The sequence below is a fragment of the Moschus berezovskii genome, chromosome 7 (assembly GCF_049115385.1).
Source record: "Moschus berezovskii isolate FMDL1 chromosome 7, NW_MosBer_1.0, whole genome shotgun sequence".
In the NCBI taxonomy this organism is placed as follows: Eukaryota; Metazoa; Chordata; class Mammalia; order Artiodactyla; family Moschidae; genus Moschus; species Moschus berezovskii.
The window spans coordinates 67,871,691-67,895,514 of record NC_142466.1 but is presented as its reverse complement, the minus strand read 5'-3'; the positions used below and the strand labels follow the sequence as shown (position 1 = coordinate 67,895,514).

Below are 23,824 nucleotides of genomic sequence, written 5' to 3'. Positions count from 1 at the left end.
CAGACCAAAAACTGACCAAAATTGTGTGATTTTCTGAGGTCAGAGATCCAAATCTAGACATATTCTTACAAAGTTCCTGGATTTTAAGGGTTAGGGGAAAAAAATCTTCCAGGTTTATAGACAGCAGAAATTACAATGGAAAGAAACTCAGACTAGCATTCAGTTTTTCTTTTTAAGAAAATTACTGCACTGGAAGATAAAAAACAGTGAAACTACCATATAGTGACAATTGAAAGAAAATATGATCTTGCACATACTGTGTAAAAGGAAACCAGTCACAGAAAGCCCCAGTTTGTATAATTTCTTTTATATGAAATGTCTAAATTAGGCAAATCCATAGAAACAAAGAATGAAGTGATTGCTTATCATTAGTAGAATAATAGGATAAACTATGATACCTTCATGCCATGGACTGTAACTATTAGAAAGAATTACTTAGAATTATGCCAGGAATACCTACACACTATTGCTGAGCAAGAAAAGCAAAACTGAATTAAGTGTTAAGTTCAGTTTTGTAAAACATGACAATTAAATATTTGTATACATAGGACTCTGAACATAGAGGAAAATATGGAGAAAGATAAACTAGGCTTGGGGGAGGTGGTTACTAAAGTGTAGGGAAAGAGAAGGTAGGTAGAGGTGGAATCAAAGAAAGAAAATGTAAAGTCTTCAGAAGAGGTGGTATCTCATTTGTGTTATATTACTTGAGTCAGTTGCATCAGTCACGTCCAACTCTTTGTGACCCTATGGACTATAGGACTATAGCCCACCAGGCTTTTCTGTCCATGGAATTTTCCTGGCAAGAATACTGGAGTGGGTTGCCATGCCATCCTCCAAGGGGTCTTCCGACCCAGGGATCAAACCTGTGTTTCCAGCATTGCAGGTGGATTCTGTCTGTCTGATTCATTCTGTCTGAACCCTCATCTGTATAACCTATGCCACAAAGCTTGATAGAAACTAAGACACGGAATGCTGAGCCACTCAGGGAAGCCCCTGAGTCTACATGTAATACTGGAACAATGCAAGATACAGAAAACCTGAACAGACCAACAGCTATTGAAGAAATTGAAGGCGTAATTAAAAACCTGTTTATAGACTACATCTGAATTCTCATTTCTATAAAGAACTGAAAGTTCCAATTTAAACTGTCCTAAATCATAGCCACAGATAGAAATTTTCCAAGTATATTATGTGAAGCTCCTTAATAATAAAACCTCACAGACAGTACAACAAATGAAACCTTTCAACTAATTTCCCTCTTATGTACAGATGCTGCTGCTTTAAATAATAAACGATAGCTAGTGTAATGGTACGGAGAAGGCAATGGCAAGCCACTCCAGTACTCTTGCCTAGAAAATCCCATGGATGGAGGAGCCTGGTGGGCTGCAGTCCGTGGGGTCGCTAAGGGTCAGACACAACTGAGCGACTTCACTTTCACACATTGGAGAAGGAAATGGCAACCCACTCCAGTGTTCTTGCCTGGAGAATCCCAGGGATGGGGGAGCCTGGTGGGTTTCCGTCTATGGGGTCACACAGAGTCGGACACGACTGACGTGATTTAGCAGCAGCAGTGTTATAGTAAAATCGTCTATCCTGATGGTGCAGGATAAATTCAACATTAGGAAATCTTCAGTATAAAGGGAAAATGTTTTATTTTGTTAATAGATGCAAAAATATAAAATTTTGCCATCATATCCAAGAAGAGATCTTAAAATGGAAAAAGAGAGTTTTCTAGAGCTGTCAGTCAGGGTTATTGAGAGCATTCCCCTTGATTGAGGACAACCACCATCTCCCAGAGTTTGCTCAGTTTCATGTCCATCAAGTTGATGATGCCATCCACCCATCTCATCCTCTGTTACCCTCTTCTTCTCTTGCCTTCAGTCTTTCCCAGCATCAGGGTCTTTTCCAGTGGGTTGGGTCTTCACATCAGGCGGCCAATAAGAGTAATTGGTACCAAATGTAATTTGCAGTCAAATTCACATCAACTGTGAAGTTAGTCAAAGTATTTGGGACTGCAGGGGCCGAGAAAACGTGCATATTCTCTTTGGAGGATGAAATCTTCATTCTAGTTTTCAAAGAATTTCCTCAACTAAATTTTCAAGGACAGTAAGCAGTAAACAAAAGTTAACCAAAGAAAGACTATAAATGAAAACCAATAGAAATAGATCCACAGTGAGTTCACATAACATTTCAAGCAACATAATTAACGGTAAAACTTAAGAGTGCTTTCTTGCTGATACCCGGACTAAGCCAGGGTGATCACCATCACTCCATCTATTCAGTATCCTGGAAGCTAAGCCAGGACTGGGGGATTCCTTCCCAGGTGGCTCAGTGGTAAAGAATCCGCCTGCAATGCAGGAGACGCGGGTTGAGTCCCTGGGTGGGGAAGATCCCATAGAGAAAGGGAATGGCGACACATTCCAGTATTCTTGCCTGGGAAATCCCATGGACAGAGGAGCCTGGCAGGCTGCAGTCCATGGGGTTGTGAAATAGTTAGACCTGACTAAACAACAACAGGCCAGGACTGATGATAGAGAGTAAGAATACGAAAAGAGCAAATAGCATCGTAACTAATTGCAGATGAGATAATCATACAGGTAGAAAATCCCAAATTAGTAAAGCAACAATACAACAAGTCAGTTGTATTTCTTTATACTAGTCAGCATAATTTAAACACGCACACGCACACGCACACACACACACACACACACACACAAAACAACCCAATACAACAAGTCAGTTGTATTTCTTTATACTAGTCAGCATAATTTAAACACACACACACACACACACACACACACACACACAAAACAACCCAGTTTTTTCAACATATAAGCTGGGGCACTGAGGGTAAGGAGAAGAGATGAAAGTGGCAACTAAATTTAAAGAGACATTCTTTTTGTTTGGGGTATGTAAACCATTCTTGGATACTGATTGAGAAAAAGAAAAAAATGTTAAAATCGTTTATAACATTGATTATACAATTGAAGATTTGAATACTGACTTTCATTAAGATATGTTGGTATTGGCTGTGGTGGTTATTTTAAGTGTTGTCTTTTAGAAATAAGTACTGAAATATTTGTGAAGCGATAGGTTCATAGAATTCAATAAAGTATAGAAAGGGAGGAGTTGATAGGAGTGGATTGGATATATGGTCTTGTGGTTTTGGAGGCTATGTGATAGATACAGGGGTTCATGATACTGTATATTATACTATATGCATAGTACATGTGTATATATGCATAGAACATTATACTGTACATACATTGAGCATGTTTGAAATTCTCCATATTAAATATGCAAATAAGAAAGTACAAGTGAAATCAGAATAACATGAAGGAAGCTAAGAGTCTTAATAAAAGATGTTCAAGTCCTTTTTGATTACAAAACTCTCTAAATAGATATTTGGCTTGAAAGATCCAAACTTGTAAAAACTGTCTGCTTTCAGAACTCACATACATAGAATTAGTATATTCCAAGTAAATTTCCAGTAAGTTTTTGGTGTAACTTGAGAAACTGATTCTGCGATTTCTATAGCATTTTAAAGGACCAGGGATTATCTAGAGCAGGGAAAAGCAAACTACTGCTGGCTGTCGAGTTCTGTTGGAATATAGCTATGCTTGTTTGCTCATCTGTCATTTGTGGGTGCTTTGTGCAGAGACCAGGATGGCCCACAAACTGAAAATACTTAATTTTCTGGCCCTCAGTGAAATAGCTGGCCAACTGACACTTTGGTCTCGGGTCTCTGAGGCCAGGTGGTTCTCAAAGTATGTCTTGAATTAGATGATCAGCAGCAGCAGCACCTGGACATTTATTAAAAATGCAGATTCTCAAACTATACACTAGACTTACCAGGTGTGGGACCCAGCAATGTGTTTTAAGCTAATTAAGAGAACTTTTGGTGTATAATTCTGAAGTAGAACAAGTTGGGCAGAGTCGCTCTTCCAGTTACTAGGACTAATTATAAAGTTGTATGAAGGCATTTTTGCCAGAATAATTAACCAATTTAGTATGGAAATAGACAGAAATAACCTATCAGCAATATAACAAAGCCTCCAAAGTTACAAAAGAATTTTGAGTAATAAATTTAGCAAGTGGTATTATTTATGAAGAAACCTAATTTCTTGGAGGTATAGTACCTCATGTAGTGATCATGTAGTGACATGATATTCTAACAAAAAGCCTTAATATAAAATTGTTCTTTGTAAAATAACATTTAATATAGTTAATATAAATTAGGATTCCAGTGGATTTTGAAACTGAATAAAATTATTTGAGGTTATTTACATAGGAATAAATGTATTAAAATGGCCCAAAAATAAAATGAGAAGAAAGTATGGTAATGAGAAGAACTTGTCTAACTAGATACTGACTTTTCCAGTAAGAGACTATCATTGAAACAGCACAAATTTGGCACAAAATAGATCCAGGTATGTTTGGGAAGTCACTGAATAGAAAGAAATAGGTAGTTCAGTTTAGAGGAAGGGGGAATGTTGATTTACCATTAAATAAAAGATTTATCAAAAGAGAAATCTTCAACTGAGAAAATATTACATGTATCTCTAAGTAAAAAGCCAAACTGTAAGTTAATATGAATGGACAGCCTTCTAGAAAGTGGGCAGTGAACAAAGGATATAGATTATTTACATAAAAGGAAATCTAGATGATTAATAAACATATTAAAAGATGTTCAACCTCTCTAATCTGAGAAATACAAATTTAAAGGAAGCCCTGTAGATACTGGTTTTTCCCCCTTCCCACATTGCAGTATTTGTATAACAAGCAAGCATGCTTGTTATGCAAATATTGTACATCTGTCTTGAGTGGAGGTGCTGAGAGTCTTGTTAGTGCCATTGGGATTGTGATTTAATCCATCCAGACTTTTGCTAAAGTTTAAAATACATTCACCTCTTTACCCAGTAATCCCTGTGAAATAAATGAAACTAATGTGTAAGGATATATGTTCAGTGATGTTTTTTATGGTTGTTACTTGTATTGATAAAAGGTGAATACAACTTAAAGTCCTTTAGTATATGAATGATAGGATTGTGTTAAGGTGATGACTATTTGAAATAACTTGTTAGTGTCAAAAGGAATGAATTGGCTTTAATTTCCTTCAAGAGATATATACAGTATTAATTGGAAAAAGTAAGTTGCAGGGTAATATCTCATTTCTGTTAAGAACAAAAACAAGCATGACAGTAGTTCATGCATATGTTTATATGCTCATGAAGAATGATAACAGGAGGACATATTTTTAAGGTTGTTTGCTTCCAGAGAGATAGGATGGGAATAAAACTGACCAGGGGAGAAGGGAATTATTCGCCTATAATAGATGTTTATAAAAACAAGTGAGGGGACAATTGGTCTTTTTGTTTCCTTTTTTTTTTCCCCTTTATTTTTTGTGCTTGCACAGGTTGCACTATTGAGAAACTGAGATTGTATAAACCTGGTCAAAAGCTGCAAGATACCACAATCTTGTAGATGTCAAATAAAAAGTTATTATACTAACCCGAAAAAAAAAAATAAAATAAAAATGCTGCTTAACGTTTCACTGGTTGCAAATGGTTCTTTCCCTCCTGTTGAATGTGAGCAGGTTATTAGCAGACGTGTTTCTTTTTTCTAGATTTCCTCCTTAGAAAAGTTTTCTGCTCTATAGAGCAGGGTTGAAGAGTTAATATAGCAGTTCATTATCTCCTGGACTTTTCAAGTTTTTTTGAGTGAAGGGTCAGGCCCAGTTCAGTGGATATCATATACTGCTCTTGAAACAGCTTTTCTCTACAGTAACAAGAATATTTTGGTTGAAACTGTTGCAGAAGTACATTGTGAACAATCTGTGCGGCTAAGAATAGAATCAATAAATACCCAGACTTTAATTTTTAATAATTGATGTTTTATCCAAACTGTTAAAAGTTTATCCAAACTCACACTCAGTTCTTTCTCTCTTTTCTAATAGCTCCATCAGGGCACTGTCCCTGTTTCTTACACAGTAACAACAGTGGCGCCACATGGGATTCCCCTCTGCACAGGCCAGCACATCCCTGCTTGCAGTGCACAACAGGTCCCAGGATGCTCTGTGGTTTTCAGTGGACAGCACCTCCCTGTCTGTAGTGTGCCTCCTCCGGTAAGTCTGTGCAGCACTTCTGAAGAGTGGCTAAATATGTTATATAAACAAAACAGAGGAGACTTGGAGCTTTTCACTTTCAAGTAAAAAATGCAGTTTTATTGCAACAGAAATCTCAGTTGTACCTGTACAGTAACAGTTCAGTAGAATTAGCTTTAAAACTTGATAAGTTTTTACATTAATTACACATATTTTAACATTCTTTGAAGGTCAAAGCATGTTCCTTCACATGTCTGCACTGTTTATAATTAAACCTTAATAAAGATTGTCCTTCAGGTTTTAACTTAGGATATTGAACTCATTAGTAATAAAGTCTCAGAGAATTTGGTGATCAACATTAATAGTCTCAGTACTTGCTGGGTTTTTAATAGGCACTTCAAGTTGCTTAGACTTATTTATTCCATACTATAGGAAGCCTGTGATGAAAATAGTACCCTCATTTTTTAAATGATGAAATTGAAAATGGTGTGCTTAATATCATAGAAGCAATTAGCATGAGAAAACAAGTTCACACTCACTTCTTTCTGCTTCTTATAAGCTTATACTTTATCCTTTACCAGCCCCTAGTTCAGCCCCCTTATTTGAAAAATAGGTTGCTGAAAACCAGAGAATTTAAATGACTTGTCAAAGGTCGATAAAGTCTTCAAAGTAAAGCACTTTGCTAAATCTATAATATAATCCTAATAATTCTGTCTGAATTTGAGATTAAAACTAACACATACATACAAATACTAACACCAGTTTAACAGATTAATTTACCCATGCATGGTTTCTCATTAATAGATTATAGAACCAATGTGCTAAATTAGCGAACTAAAATATTGAGAGATCATAAAGCATTTAGTTGTGAATTGGGCTCTTAGAAATGAAAAAATCTACAAGATTGAAAAGGACAGCTTCTTGGAAAGTAGTAATGTCTGCTACATTTTAAGCAAGTAGGAAGAGATTCCTTCACTGTGGCACTTTCCCTTCATTTTCATAGGTATTACAAAAGCTTAAGTAAAAGATAGGTGTTTTGACTGATTTATAAGAGCTATGTAAAATCCAGAATAATTACTAGTTACCATTTATTTTACTAATAAATGCAAAAATGGTCAAGTATCTCATTGTTACTATATAGGTTATTAAGACATTTTTATGATTCTGGGAGAACTATGGCAGTAACATTTCAATCTGATTTTATAGGTGTTTTTTTTTAATTAATATATTCTGATACTCTAAATAAAAAATAATGATTTCTCTTACAGATGCTTCAGGCATGTTCTGTTCAGCACTTACCAGTACCGTATGCTGCATTCCCACCCCTTATTTCCAGTGATCCATTTATTTTACATCCTCCCCATCTTTCTCCTCATCATCCTCCTCATTTGCCACCTCCAAGCCAGTTTGTCCCTTTCCAAACACAGCAGTCACGATCGGTAGGTATCTCTTCTGTCTTTAATTTTCACAGAATGTTTAGACCTAAAAGATTAATTTAGTAGATGTTTAAGTTGTTATCATTTAAAAATTGTAACTATGACACTTTCCTGGTTCTTAAAAGAACTACGAATCCCCACAGATAGAAATATATATAAGCAATAATTGTACCTACAGTTACTTGGTTTATTAAGTTTTTCTAGTTATTTTATATGAAACTTGTCTATTCAAATTTATTCTTTTGTATCTGCAATCCTTTGGAAATTGAATCCGAAAAAAAAACACAGTTCTAGTTTTTCCTTTCATACATTTCTAAAATGGGAAAATGAAAATATTATAAAAATGTTTATACTTGTTAGAATAATATTTATATTCATTTAGGCAAGTAAGTAATCCTTTGAACTTCAATTGTTTTTTTCCAAAGGCTGATTTTATGCTGTGTTCTGATGAAAAGTAGATGAGATACTCTGTTAGCATAGTTCACTCTGTCCTGGAGCTGGAATATAGCTGAGAGGCATAATATTTCCAGGGACTGGAGGGATCAGTGGGGGGAAACACACAGGAAGAAGGGCGCATTGTTTTCTAGACAGGCCAAATTGAACATTTGAACCATGATTAAAGGAGAATAAGGGAAAAGAACATGTGGAAATGCTCTGAGTGGAAATGGACTTGTGAATGGAGCTTGATGGTTTACCCTAACAGAGCCTGACCATGCTTTACTTAGGATTTATACACCATCCTTAGTCTCAGGAAGAGGTGAGATACGAGCTTACCTGGCTGCTTTCCTGAAAACTAGAAGCCAGTTATGACAGAAGTTTGGCTAATCTGAAAAGTTGAAACTACTCCCACAAGAAAATCTTTTATTAGAATCAGGACAGGATTCATGCCAGGATGTTCCTTAGGAAGCTTCCAGTACCTGGGAATTCAAGGTTAAAACTAAATTTAGCCATTATACAAGCATACATAAGCTTCCAAAGTAACTGCTGGAAGTTACTTGTATTTGAATAATGTGTTGCTGTTCTCTTAACTGGGAAGAAGTTAGACTAACATTTAAGAATATATGTTCCCAAGAGATCAGATTGAAAACATCAGCCCCAAAATGTGTACACAGATGTTCATAGCAACATTATTCCTAATAGCCATAAGTGGAAACATTCCAGATGTCCATTAACTGATGAATGGATAAACAAGGCATGGTATATCTATCCAGTAGATTATTATTCAACTCTAAAAAGAACAAAGTACTAATTACAAACTACGAGATGGATAAACCTTGAAAACATGCTAAGTGAAAGAAGCCAGATACAAGGGCCACATCCTGTGTGATTCCATGTATATGAGATGTCCACAATAAGCAAATGTATAGAAATATAAAGTACATTAGCAGTTGTCTAGAACTTGGGAAGGACTGAGGGAAATTAGATAGTGGTGATGATTGTACAGCTCTTGTGAATATACTAAAATCCACTGAATTGTACCCCTTAGCAGGGTGAGTTTTGTAGTATGTGAACTTTATCTCAAGCTATTTTTTAAAAAAGAGATTGGGGGGAGGGGGCAACATAGGCTATGTGCTTTGCAAAGCACTGTGTGCTTTCTGAACATTGTCTTGGTGTTCAAATCACACTTTGGAAGTAGGCTGTAAACACGTCAGTTCTACAGATGACAGTATTGAGGTTCAGATTAAGTAATTTCTATGAGAGCCACAGGGCTCATGATTTACAGCACCAAGAGTTTGTCTAATGCCAAAGCCCGCAAGCTTTCTACTGTAAAACAACTGCCTGCTGTGTTCTATACTGTTTAGCCCTATTCTCATTTACAGTATACACCATCTTTGATTTTGTCTGTTAAAGATTGTGTCTGAAATTGAGGTAGTTCAGTGTGCCATGACTTAAATAACTTCAGCTCTTAAGTAACTGGCTTACTACATGGCTTTTTGTCTTTCCTTTATCATTTTTAAGGGAAAGTTCAAATAGTGAAAAAAAATGTATCCTTTAGTGAATAGTGGAAGTGTGTAATAACATGTTTGAGAGATTTTCTTATTGAAATTCAGTTAAAGGCAGTAAGATTTTACTGTAGGCTATATGTCCACATGTATGAATTTAAATTGATGTGAACATCAGGGAATGCATTACCTGAAAGATATCTTTGGGTTTTTTGATTTCTGTTATAAAGCACAGTCTTATCTGTCAAAACACTGGAAGTATATTAGTTTGCTTTTTTCCCCCCTCAGCCTCTGCAAAGGATAGAAAATGAAGTGGAACTCTTAGGAGAACATCTTCCTGTGGGAGGTTTTACTTACCCTCCATCTGCCCATCCCCCGACATTACCTCCATCAGCTCCTTTGCAGTTCCTAACACATGATCCTTTGCATCAGGAGGTTTCGTATGGAGTAGTAAGTTTTCATTCATTGTTATTAATTTATTGCTTGCTTTGGTGACTAACTTGTTTTGAGTTCTGCATCAGTATAACTACATATTTTGAATTTTAAATGTATTCTTGCAGTCAGTTGAAAAATTGTGTTTAGAAGCACACCTAAGAGTATTCTTGTTTTAAACTAGTTGTTGCACCTTTGTTAACATTTAAGAAATACTAAATACCCTTGAACAATAAATAACTTTCTGCTGCTGCTGCTAAGTCACTTTAGTTGTGTCCGACTCTGTGTGACCCCATAGACGGCAGCCCACCAGGCTCCCCCATCCCTGGGATTCTCCAGGCAAGAACACTGGAGTGGGTTGCCATTTCCTTCTCCAATGTGTGAAAGTGAAGTTGCTTAGTCGTGTCTGACCCTTAGTGACCCCACAGACTGCAGCCTACCAGGCTCCTCCATCCATGGGGTTTTCTAGGCAAGAGTACTGGAGTGACTTGCCATTGCCTTCTCCGAAATAACTTTCTAGGCTTTTAAAAAAGAAGAGACTTTATTCAACATCTTAAAAAGTTGTGGATGTGGAATGATCTTCAATTGTCTTAACCTTCTTTCTCTGCAGCCTTATCCTCCATTTATGCCTCGGAGGCTCACAGGACGCAGTAGATACCGATCCCAGCAGCCCATACCACCTCCCCCCTACCATCCCAGCTTACTACCATATGTGTTGTAAGTTCTATCTTATTTTTTAATGAGTTCTGAATTTTGACACCCTTGAGATACTCTTCCCTTTATGAACAATTTTATGTGTGTTAGATACTTGTTTTTATTTGATGTTAAGAAGTTGGGGTGGGGGACCATTTAAGGCTGAAAGAGAAGAGTAAGGACAGGGGAGAAGGGGCAGGGGTGCACCAAAAGTTAGGTAGAGAAGTTAAATAGTTTGCCTCTTTCACAGCAGGCATCACTTGCCACTTTCCATGGTTATCTAGCATTTGATGCTGCCACTTCTCTCAAGGGAAGCGAGAGGGAGAAGTTATATCTGTGCCTTAGAAATACTCTGCTAGGATTAGGTTTATAATAGAAACCACCCATAGGTTAAACATGATAGTTGATTTTATCTTTCTCGTGCAGTGAAGTCTAGGTGATTTATACATGGTCTGTTAGCTCCATAACTCTGAAGAATGGGTCTGCCATCCTCAAAATTTTATGGTTTCCTCTGCATGATATAAGATGACTTCTCAAGCTCTGGCCATCACATCCACATTCTAGCTAGCAAAAATGAAACTGAATCTTTCTGCCTACCTGCTTCCTTTCAAGGATATTCCTAGAAGTTGCATGTATGACTCCTGCTGACATCCTATTGGTTAGAATCTAGACCCATGTCTGTAAGTACTTCTAGAAAGGCTAGGGAATGTTGTTTTTATACCAGAGGGCTATGTGCCTATATCATACTATTTTGAAAATTATAGGTTTATTATCTTAAAATCAGATACTGTAAATCTTCCAATTTTGTTATTAAACTGATAAAGTCTTTTGCGTGTCCATATAAATTTTAAAAATCAGTTTCTACTTTATAAAAGCTGGAATTTGGTAAGGATTATGTGAAGTCTATAGATGAGTTTTGGAAGAGAATTGACATCTTTAACAATATTGAATCTTCTGATCTACTTATATGGTATATTTCTCTATTACCTTTTCAAATTTATTCTAGTAGTAGTTTTACAGTTTTTATTTTTATAGGTCTTGCACATGTTTTGTTAAATTCATCTGTAATATTTCATGTTTTTTTAATGCTGTTGCAAATGATATTTTTTAATGTCAGTTTTTAATTGCTTATTGCTAGTAAAATCAGTTTCTTTAAAGGGTTGTCACTGATCAACACTGATCATTCTTTATCCCTGTAGCACTGGCCGTGTTCTTCTCATCTTTTTCATTGATATAATGCATTAACGTATCAATGCTTGTGTTGGTTATTTTCACTGCAGATCAATGCTTCCAGTGCCACCTGCAGTGGGCCCAACTTTCAGCTTTGAATTGGATGTAGAAGATGGAGAAGTAGAAAATTACGAGGTTAGTAGATGAATTGTGAGTTGATTTGGGAAACTTTGTATGCATAAAAATACTGTACTACTCAACTCATTCATCTAATTAAACACTAGGTAAATCCATTGTACGGAGAAGGCAATGGCAAGCCACTCCAGTACTCTTGCCTAGAAAATCCCATGGACGGAGGAGCCTGGTAGGCTGCAGTCCGTGGGGTTGCTCAAGGTCTGACATGACTGAGTGACTTCACTTTCTCTTTTCATTTTCATTCATTGGAGAAGGAAATGGCAACCCACTCCAGTGTTCTTGCCTGGAGAATCCCAGGGACGGCGGAGCCTGGTTGGCTGCTGTCTATGGGGTCGCACAGAGTCGGACACGACTGAAGTGACTTAGCAGCAGCAAATCCATTGTATATTTCAAGATACAAATATGTCAAAAATTATTTCAACATGTACCACACAGTTATGATAACAAGATAGATTGGTGTTCTCTATTAGAATTACATACAATTCCTGTGAGAGAATGTAAGTAAGAAAATGATGAATTATGATTGGATGTTCTGAAAACATTTTGCGGCCACAGAAGTGTGAAGAGTCAGTTCCTGAGGGATGAGAAAGCTTTTTCATGCCTAAGATTGAAGCAGGGAAGTGCTGGGTTTTCTTGAGGAAGAACATAGTACCTGGCTAAAGTGAGAGGAGAAACTGGAGATTTGATTGATAAACTCAGCTGGTTGTATTTGAGTGCCCTGTGCTTGCCCTGGTACAGAATGAACATAATTTTGAATATTGCAGGAGGAAGGAACCACTAAATATTTTGGCGTTTTTTGTTCAGATTGCTATCTTAAAGAGTCAGAATTAGTAGCATGAAGAAATAGATGAAGTGCTTCAGAGTTGGTGGCGGGGTAACCAATTTTTACCAGACAGTAAATTATAAAACCATGCAAGTTCTGAACTATGAAAACTTGAAGTAGAAAAGAATACACTTTGAAAGACATTTTAACACTAGAATCAACAGGATTTGATCATTGAATGGTTTATGGTAGTGGCAGGGTTGTGAGTTGAGAGGGTTGCAAGAGAAGATGCTCTGCAGAAGGACTGCAATAGCTTGTGAAGAGGACTGACTCCAAGATGCCAGGGCAAATAGACAATACCACTTAATTTAGATGATGTTTACATTGTTATATTATTTGAGGTTTGGAGTAGAATGGACAGTTAAAGGGTTGGAAGACATATTTGGATTTGGAAATGCTGAATGTGAGTGACAGGGACTTTGTTCTGGTACTGCTGGCTGGCTGCTGCTTACCCCAACCTCACTCAGTCTCTGTACAATATAAATATTGGAACAGGTCTTTTGTTGTTTGTTTTTAGGTAAATGGAATCTGGGTACAGAGAGGAAAGACACACACACATAGTCTTACAGCATCCCTCCCCCCTTTTTAATGCATGTGGAAGAAATCAGGCCAAATGCTATATTCTTTTGTCATTTTTAAAATGCTGTTATGTTACTTTCTGCATGTACAGTCACACTGCAATGTCCTTTGGATTCCAGTCTCAGATTTCTTGAGAAATGGGCTATAATAATTTTATGTTTCTACACTGTTTATGCTAGTTTTGAACAGAGTAGTAAGAAAAGGAGTTGGTTATCCTTTAGGCATTCTGTACTAAAATTATCATAAGTCATATTGCTGAAAGCAAGACAGCTCTCTGTTAAACAGATCATATATATATCAGTGGTAAAAACAGTGATACCATACCAGTAAAAGAAAAATATTTTGTGTTTGGCATTAGAGTCTCTTTCTAAATTGTACTTGGGGTTGACTACGTTTAATCTTTTGCAGTCGTACTTTAATCCAGTCAAGAAAATACTTGCTATTTGTGGTTTTATTTTGTAGTGTGCATGCCTCCAGTGCTCCCTATTCCAGAGTACTCATCATTTTTTGAGTATCTGCTATACATCCTTGCTTCAGTGCCTTTACTCCCCTTGATTCTTCTGAAGAACTTTGCCCGCTTCTTGCACACGGCTGTCTTTTAAGACCCAACTAATGCTGCCTCTGTGAAAGGCATTTCTGGTCTATTCCCAGGTCTGAATGAGTCTCTTTCTCCTTTTTGCCCTCATAGGTGTTATAAAACTATGCATAATTATTATGTCCTGCCTTCAGTTGTCTTGCCTTCTGATCATGTAGATTTGTTAAGGGCTCAATATCATTTTACTCTCCATCCAGTAAGGCCTTAACATAGTAGTCATAAATTGTATTAGTTGACATAAGTGTCCTAGAGAATATAAAATAGAGGTATAAAAGGTATATCACCTGTATCATAAATTTTATAGCTAATTGTAGTCAGCTTCGATAAAATTTAATAAGTTACCATCTGTTTAGCATTTAGAGACACTGAGGGGCATGCATGGGGAATGGGGAAAGGGTCTTTTAGGTGACCCATTTCTCCAAATAAAGCTGTACCAGAAGTAGCAGCAGTTACCACAGCGTTGATGATTGAGTCTGCAGAAAGTTAAACTTACTCCTCTCATTGTCCATCACTGTTTCTTTGTTACCTATTCTCTTAACCTGTGGTAGCCTTAAAAAAAGGGGTGGGGTCAAGCGACCTGTACATGGCTGCCTGACTGTAGAAAGCAGAGGAGCAGTTAGAACTATGGAAAACAAGGAAAATGGAGGGACTGGGGTAAAATCAATAAACATAATAGCTACAATGTGTTGAAATTTACCACCTGAGTTAAAATCCATGAGTTCATGAGTAATACTTCAAAAAAAACAATAGAAAATAAATTCATTGGTCTTATCCTTCCTATTTCATATAAATTATGCAACTAAGTATAGTTTGATATGAGGCAGTTGATCAATATAAGGAGCATTTTGTTTAATAAATAAAGAATAATAGAATATTACAACTTTTAATGAATTAATGGATCCTAGGCAGTGTTCCATCAGTGCTAACTAACATAAAAACAAGACATGCTGTGAGCCGTATGATGGAAATAGTAAAATCTTCCAAATTATAGGAAGTAGAGGGGACACGGAATGTATTAAACCACAGGAATCAGTGTGGGGAGGTTCAGTCAGCAAAATTCAGACTGGAAACTTCTACAGGCCATTGACCTGGTTTCTTTAACAAATATAAGAGTGAAAATAGATACTTGAGACATCAGGCAGTGTTACCATGGGTTTATTTGCATCCTAATTTGAACAAACTATTTTAAAGAGTATTAACAATAATTGAAAGAAAGATACTTAACATTAAGGAAATACTAGTTTGGAGAGTGTAATGATGTTACTGTTGTTATATTTTAAATAGTCTTTTAGTTTTTAAAGTGCTTGTGGTTCTCAACCTGGGGACAGTTTTATCCCTTAAAAGGTATTTAGCAAAGTCTGGAGATACTTTTGTATAGACCAGCACACATGTGCTAAGTTGCTTCAGTCGTATCTGACTCTCTGCGATCCTCCTCGCAAGGCTTCTCTGTCCATGGGATTCTCCAGGCAACAATACTGGAGGGGATTGCCATTCCCTTCTCCAGGGGATCTTCCATATCCAGGGATTGAACCCATGTCTCCTGCAGCTCCTGCATCGCAGGCAGATTCTTCAGTGCTGAGTCACAGCAGATACTGTAGAGACCAGGGTTACTGCTAAACATCCTACAGTGCATAGGACAACCCCCCACAACAAAACTTTACCCAAGCCTCAAGTGTCCAAAATGCTGAGGTTGACGGATTGCCTTAAACATAAAAGCAGAACTATCTTACCAGTGAAATACCATGTTTTAGGTTTCTTTCAAAATGTGGGTGTAGGAGTGGACAGTGAAAACTGAAATAAAATTAGCCATGAACTGTTGAGCCTGGGTAATGGGCATATGGAAGTAATTTCTTTATACTATCTTTCTACTTGAGTATATATTTAAAATTTTTCCATAATAAAGCTAGTTTTAAAATATATATATGTTGGGATATAAAATTCAAAGAAGGATATGCAGATATGTCTTTCTTTCCCTCTGTAGGCCCTGTTAAACCTAGCAGAGCGACTGGGAGAGGCTAAGCCTCGAGGACTGACTAAAGCAGATATTGAACAACTTCCTTCTTACCGGTTCAATCCTAACAACCACCAGTCAGAACAGACTTTGTAAGTACATTTTTCTGACATCTTTCTGTATTAAATTTCCTTTCCCACCTTCATGAAATAAAAGCATGAAAGTCAAAGATAACTTGATGAAGATAACTAGTGACTGTTTTCATAGTCTAGGCTTGTGCTGTCCAGTAAGATAGCTGTTAAAGTTAAAATTTTTAGTTGCACTAGCCAGTGATGCTGTATCAGAAGATATAGGTATATGGCATTTCTATCACCTGAGAAGGTTCTAGACAGTGCTGTTCTGATATTTTATGTTGCCTAGAAATCTTACAGTTTTTAAGTCTAGAATGTTTTATGTTACATCGAAAAGTCTCATACCTGTAAAATTTGAGGGGTTTACCTAAAGATTCTGCTTATTATAGCATCTTTCTTAATAACAACTCTACTGAGATATGGTTCACATTTAAAGTGTACAATCCAGTGGTTTTTAAGTATATTAATAAGAGTTCTGCAACCATCATTACAGTCAAATTGATATCATTTTCATCAGCACCAGTAGAAATGTTATCAATTAAGAGCCACTCCCCAACCCTCTAAAGCCCTGACTCAGCACCCCACTAACTTACTTTTATCTCTGTAGATTGGGCCTGTTCTGGACATTTTATATAAATGGGACCAATGTAACATGGGGTCTTTTAGGTCTGGCTTCTTTGATTTTTGCATAATGTTTTCAAGGACCTCCATATTGTAGCTTGTATCATTTCATTCCTAATAGGCTACACCATTTTACATTCCTACTAGCAGTGTACAGAAGTTTCCTTTTCTCCACATCCTCACCAATGCTTGTTATTGTCTGTCTTTTGATTCTAGCACCCCTAGTGGGAGTGAAATGTTATCTCTTGAGGTTTCGGTTTTCATTTTCCAGCTGGGCTAGTGATGTTGAGTTCTTACTATATTTACTGGCCATTTATGTATCTTCTTTGGAGAAATGTATATTCACATTCTTTTTTAATTGGGTTGCCTTTATTGAGTTGTAGGAGTTAAAGACACATGATTTTCAAAAATATCTTTAATTCTGTGAGTTAGTTGTCTTTTCACTTTGGATTTATAAAGCACCTTTAGTACCCCCCTTTATTTTAAAGGATAAAGTTCAACTTATCTGCCTTTTTTGGTTGTTGTTTCTTACGCTTTTGATATCATGTTTAAGAAACCATTGCCTGTTCAAATGCAGAATTCCAAAGAATAGCAAGGAGAGATAAGAAAGCCTTCCTCAGCGATCAGTGCAAAGATATAGAGGAAAACAATAGAATGGGAAAGACTAGAGATCTCTTCCAGAAAATTAGAGATACCAGGGGAACATTTCATGCAAAGATGGGCTCAATAAAGGACAGGAATGGTATGGACCTAACAGAAGCAGAAGATATTAAGAAGAGGTGGCAAGAATACATAGAAGAACTGTACAAAAATGATCTTCACGACCCAGATAATCACAGTGGTGTGATCACTCACCCAGAGCCAGACATCCTGGAATGTGAAGTCAAGTGGGTCTTAGGAAGCATCACTATGAACAAAGCTATTGGAGGCGATGGAATACCAGCTGAGCTATTTCAAATCTTAAAAGAAGATGCTGTGAAAGTTCTGCACTCAATATGCCAGCAAATTTGGAAAACTCAACAGTGGTCACAGGACTGGAAAAGGTCAGTTTTCATTCCAATCCCAAAGAAAGGCAATGCCAAAGAATGCTCAAACTACCACACAATTGCACTCATCTCACACGCTAGTAAAGTAACGCTCAAAATTCTCCAAGCCAGGCTTCAACAGTACATGAACCATGAACTTCCAGATGTTCAAACTGGATTTAGAAAAGGCAAAGGAACCAGAGATCAAATTGCCAACATCCGCTGGATCATTGAAAAAGCAACAGAGTTCCAGAAAAACATCTATATCTGCTTTATTGACTACATGAAAGCCTTTGTGTGGATCACAACAAACTGGAAAATTATTCAGGAGACGGGACTACCAGACCACCTGACCTGCCTCCTGAGAAATCTGTATGCAGGTCAGGAAGGAACAGTTAGAACTGGACATGGAACAACAGACTGATTCCAAATTGGCAAAGGATTATATCAAGGCTATATGTTGTCACTCTGCTTATTTAACTCATATGCAGAGTACATCATGAGAAACGCTGGGCTGGATGAAGTACAAGCTGGAATCAAGATTGCCAGGAGAAATATCAATAACCTCAGATACACCGATGATACCACCCTTACGGCAGAAAGCAAAGAAGAACCAAAGAACCTCTTGATGAAAATGAAAGAGGAGAGTGAAAAAGTTGGCTTAAAGCTCAACAGTCAGAAAAATAAGATCATGGCATCTGGTCCCATCATTTCATGGGAAATAGATGGGGAAACAGTGGAAACAGTGAGAGACTTTTATTTTGGGGGCCTCCAAAATCACTGTAGATGGTGACTGCAGCCATGAAATTAAAAGACGCTTGCTCCTTGGAAGAAAAGTTATGACCAACCTGGAAAGCTTATTAAAAAAGCAGAGACATTACGTTGCCAACAAAGGTCTGTCTAGTCAAAGCTATGGTTTTTACAGGAGTCATGTATGGATGTCAGAGTTGGACCATAAAGAAGGCTGAACACCGAAGAATTGATGCTTTTAACTGTGGTGTTGGAGAAGACTCTTTTAAGAGTCCCTTGGACAGCAGGGAGATCCAACTAGTCCATCCTAATGGAAATCAGTCCTGAATATTCATTGGAAGAACTGATGCTGAAGCTGAAACTCCAATACTTTGGCCAGCTGATGAACTGACTCTTTTGAAAAGGCCCTGATGCTGGGAAAGATTGAAGGCAGGAGGAGAACGGGACAACAGAAGATGAGATGGTTGGATGGCATCACTGACTCAATGGGCATGAGATTGAGTAAACTCCGGGAGTTGGTGATGGACAGGGAGATGGACCTGGAGACCTGGTGTGCTGCAGTCCATGGGGTCACAAAGAGTCGGACACAACTGAGAGGCTGAACTGAACTGAGCTGCCTATTCTAAGGTCATGAAGATCTACACTTGTATTTTCTTTAAGAGTTTAATAGTTTTTAGCTCTTATATTTAGGTTTTTCATTTTTTAATTTCATACATCATGTGAGGTAGGAGTCCAACTACATTCTTTTGCATGTGAATGTCCAGCTGTTTCAACACTGTTGAATGTATTAGTATCATCAGTATTAAAGCTGGCTTGGATGTTAAACCAGAAATTTTCTTGATCTCTCACTAAGCAAAACAAAGCACTCTTACTAAATTTAAATGTCTTAACATCATGTTTTTTTTAAGGTATTTGATCGATTATTTTAAAGTTTAGATGGTATTTTGATACGTGATTATTTTAGTCTTAAAATTTAAATGGTATTTTGATAAGTGAGATAGTAAATGGCTTGATGGTTTCAATAGTTGTAACAAAATAGAAATTACTTGGTTTTATGGTTAAACAATCTTTCTGGTTTATTTCAGGTGTGTAGTATGCATGTGTGATTTTGAGTCAAGGCAGCTACTTAGAGTTTTACCCTGTAACCATGAGTTCCATGCCAAGTGTGTCGACAAATGGCTTAAGGTAAAATGATGGCATCTGAAAAGAATGACGTTGAATTTTCTTACTGACCATAGTTTCATATAGAGTAAGTCCATGGTTTGGTGGAGGGTGATTAAATTGAAACACAGCTTTCACAATTCTGACCATTTTTCCTTAGTGTATATGAGAAGGAAATTTCCAAGGACACAAATTCTGATGGTATGCCAGGGTGAAATTATTTCAGGGATTTCTTACTTTCTTCTTTTTTTTAATAGTAGGATAAAGGGACTTCACTGGCAGCCCAGAGTTAAGACTGCCTTCCAATGCAAGGGGCGCAGGGTCAGTCCCTTGTTGGAGAGCTAAAGTCACACATGCCGTGGGGTGTTGCCAAAAAAAGTTTTTTTTAATAGGATAAAAATGTGATACAGTAAAATAATTTAAGTCAATTTTAGGGTTGGTTTGTTTTAGATTATTCTGAGTAGGAGGTGATAATACTGGCTTAGATAACTTGACAATTGGTGAGGAAGACAGATAAGTTAAAATAGAATCAGTCTTCCATGTGAACACAGATTAAGGGTACCCAGTTTTGTCCAGACTGAGTCCTAAGGCAAGGAGTCTAAGCTTTTTAGAAAATGGAAGTTATTATATATGCATAGCCCTGACGTGTGAGAACAGGATGACCAGAAACCCATGGGTTCCATGTGGCTGATGGCTAGAGTGTGAGGGAGAGTAGCAAGAGAAGGGGATTCAGAGGTAAAACAAGGAGTCAGCTTTTTGCCAAGTCACTGTAAAGTGTGTGAGAGTTTGGACTGGATCCTGAAAGCATGTTTTAGAAAGATCAGGGCCACTCTTTGGAGAAGATAATAGAGGAGATTGATAAAATAAGGATGTACTGGGCCAGATGGAGAAAAATAGTAGAAGCTGGATGAAAAGAAGAGTACTTGACTTGAGAGCTATCATAATATAGAAATGAGAGCATTTGATAAAAATGCTTTGTGGAACATCAGAGAGCAGGTGTTGCTTATGTTTCTGATTTTAGCAGCACAACGAATGGTAGTGCCATTTGTTGAGATGGAGTTTTAATTTTAAGCCAGTTATTACATTTGTCTGAAGTGTTGATGGATAGGATAGTCTTGTCTATGTTCAAACAAACCAAATAAAGAATTATTCATAGGCTGTTATTGTTTCAGAGGTTTGTGGACTATTTTTAAGAGATTAAATGATTGTACTTTCTTAAAGGAACAAAGAATGTAAAAACTATGTGGAAAGTAAAAATAGTTCTGTTGCTTTTAATATGTTTCACTGTATAAGTCAAAATTCAGACAAGTGCTCTCTTTTATGTTTTTAGGCAAATCGTACTTGCCCAATCTGCCGAGCTGATGCTTCAGAAGTGCATCGGGATTCAGAATGACCAACCTAAGAGCACAAATTTAGTTTGGGTGTTCCTCATCACATGTATATACGGACTATCCATTGAACTTAATCTGTGTGGCTTCCAGCCCTCCCTTTACCAAAAGGGTCAATGGACCTTTCTTTGCACTGTGTGACTTAATCAACTATAAAAGCTTACAATTAGTCTTCACAATTATGGGATTGTTATACTAACCGTGTGATTGGAACTCCAAAGACTTTTTCTTTAGCTTAATTTTGTGTGTGCACTAACATTCCCTGGTTTTTGTGTGATCATTCCGAGTGTTGCTGCAAGATTACAGTGGACGTGATCTTTTAGCATGTGCTTTCATAAAAAGTGGTAGCTCCAGATGATATAGCAATCTACCTTATATAGAGCCTTCAGAAACTGTGAGTGGAAATGAGTGCAGCGTATGACTGTTGATGGTAAATGTGTCTGTGTGTGTGAGAGAGAGAGAATGTGTGAAAATACTTGTGTGAGGGCATGGTAGCTAACGTGTGTATGAGATCCTATATACCAGCATGTACCAAGAATGTGTGTGTAGTTTTAATTATGCTGCAATGTATGATCTGGTGTGTTATTTAAACAGCACTAGTACTGTACACTGGTTTTTCCCCTTGTGTTTGCTGTTGCACACTGATTGCTAAGGGTGCATCAACTATAAGCATTGAATACTCCATCCCCTTCCCTCCCAGTGAATGGAATGAGAAAAGCCTTCTTCCTTTGCTTCAGGCAGCTGTCACCTTCTTTTCGTTGGTGGTCCCAACTGGGTCACTTAAGGAAAAAGTGTAATAGATTCTCACTCCATGAACCTGAAATTTTGATTTTTGTCGTGAAAAAGAAAATTTTAAATCTCCCAACTTGCTGTTTCCAAAAAGAAGGTGCAATATCATACATCATCAGTTAGCAATATTAGCATTTCAGTCAGTGATTTGAATGTCGATACTTTCTTGGTTTTCCTTTACATTTTCAATAAGCTTCTTAGCCGGAAGTGCTTGTGATTTTTTTTTTTCTTCTTTTAATGTTTAGGTTTGTAGTCTATTCTGAAGATATTTGAGTAATATATTTCTAAGAATACCACTGGTCCCATGAAGTCTCACCTCCTCTACTTCCACCAGAAAAAAATCTGTTAACTCAGCTTGACTTCTGATATGTTATTTGTTCAAGCTCCCATAGGCAACTAAATTGTTTTAAGAGAACTATATTTCTATTCTGCCAAGCTCCAATTCTGAAAGTTGTCTAGTTCTTCTCCCCTCAGTAAACGTGCTTCTCATCGAAATCCTCGTTTCCAGGATGGATCAAGTGCTGTGACAGCTCAAGTTCCTTAGACCTGGTGTGCTTTGATGTTTTATCACTTTTCTTTTTTGCTGAATGAGAAAAAAATTAATATAACAGGTGTCCAGAATACTTGCAGTATAAATGAAGATTTGATTTTTGTATAAAAAATAATTCTGTAAAACAGGAATTGACCTGCATTTAATTGCTCTGAAAAGAATACATAGCTGTGTGGGTTTCTTTCTTTTTTTAATAGGTTCCTTGAAGCATAATTCAGATTGTTTAAAGTCATTTTTCTAGCAATGTTTGAATTCCCCTCTCATTCTTCTAGTGTCTTCACCGTTAACTGCCTCTTCCTGCAGTTGATGTCCTTGCTCTGTTTGCAGTAGCACAAGCTGCAATTCTCTAGTCAGGACTGTGATGACTTGCTGCCAACCTCAGCTTTCAGTTGGCTCTGTGTCCGTTTTCTACTCAAGACAGTGTTAACTACTTGTTACTGCCATGCTACTTGCCTTCCCTTGAAGACTATAAGCTCATCACAGCTTAGAGTTCAGTAAAGTCAATTCACACAGAAGCACAATTTTGCCCTTTTCCAGACACTGTTGCCTCTATCTAGTCCTACAAGTAGGATTTTGCATACTTTGTTTGCCCCTGTATTTGTCAGTGCATCAGAAATACATCTAAACAGTGGTAAAATGCACATGTTACTTTTAAATCATTAGCATATTTCCTACCTGTTCCTAATGAATAAAGTGTGTTAAAGACCAAAATTATTGGCGTAATAATCAACTACATTACAAATCACGTATAGTTTAATCTTTATTTTTTTTAATTAAAAAATCATGTTTAAAATGGCAAAAGCCCATCTTATACATAGACTCTTTTATATAGCTGCAAAAAATTTATATCTGTACAGATCTAACATAACATTACTACACTCAGTATTCATTTTATTGAAGCATGCAAGTAAAGCACTTTTTCTAATTTATATAGATAATTAACAAGGCACACTGTACTAATGACTAGGAAAAGTAGCTCTTTCTTCCCTCTCTGGGATGATGAATTCTTGTCATACTACCCCTTTTCCATTAAATTTTTGAGAGGCCGTTGGCAATTTAGGAGGCAGCAGGGTCTATTTTGGTAAAATCCAGAATTGTTGCACTCTTGTGGCTGATCTCTCTTTGGGAATGTCTTTTCTTCGTATGGGGCTCTTAGAGATGTGTGCAGATTTGCTTATTAAGTAGTTAGTGTGTATTAGGAGCGTACATGCATGTGTTCCAAACCAGCTCAACCTAGCCACAGTTAGCAACTGTGTGGCTAGCAGAAGAGAAAGAACAGTTGATTTGTACCCAGCTGTTGACTCCTTAGGTGATGCACCAGATAGCAGGCAGATGTTGGTTTCTTGCCTTCTTCCCCTTTACTCCTAAACAATATTGGCTTTACCACCTTAACTCTGCTGTGTTTTTTTTTTGTTTTCCTTTGCATGAAATACCACCTTTGTTTTTAGCACCCCCTCTTCCCCAAAAAGGAAAAAAAAAAAAAAAAAAC

At 37.1% G+C, this 23,824-nt stretch overlaps 1 protein-coding gene across 9 annotated transcripts in view; it reads left to right on the top strand.

Moving 5' to 3' along the window:
• RNF38 (ring finger protein 38) overlaps positions 1-22,192 on the top strand; it is a 129,087-nt gene extending 106,895 nt beyond the window's left edge. For all 9 annotated transcript variants that reach the window (XM_055427062.2, XM_055427061.2, XM_055427060.2 and 6 more), the window contains 8 exons: positions 5,957-6,124; positions 7,372-7,542; positions 9,771-9,932; positions 10,525-10,631; positions 11,888-11,972; positions 15,951-16,072; positions 19,533-19,632; positions 20,939-22,192. In XM_055427062.2, coding sequence (XP_055283037.1) covers positions 5,957-6,124; positions 7,372-7,542; positions 9,771-9,932; positions 10,525-10,631; positions 11,888-11,972; positions 15,951-16,072; positions 19,533-19,632; positions 20,939-21,001 — 978 coding nt within the window. In that variant the 3' untranslated portion in view covers positions 21,002-22,192. The remainder of the gene's footprint in view (positions 1-5,956; positions 6,125-7,371; positions 7,543-9,770; positions 9,933-10,524; positions 10,632-11,887; positions 11,973-15,950; positions 16,073-19,532; positions 19,633-20,938) is intronic.
• The last annotated feature ends 1,632 nt before the right edge of the window (positions 22,193-23,824 follow it).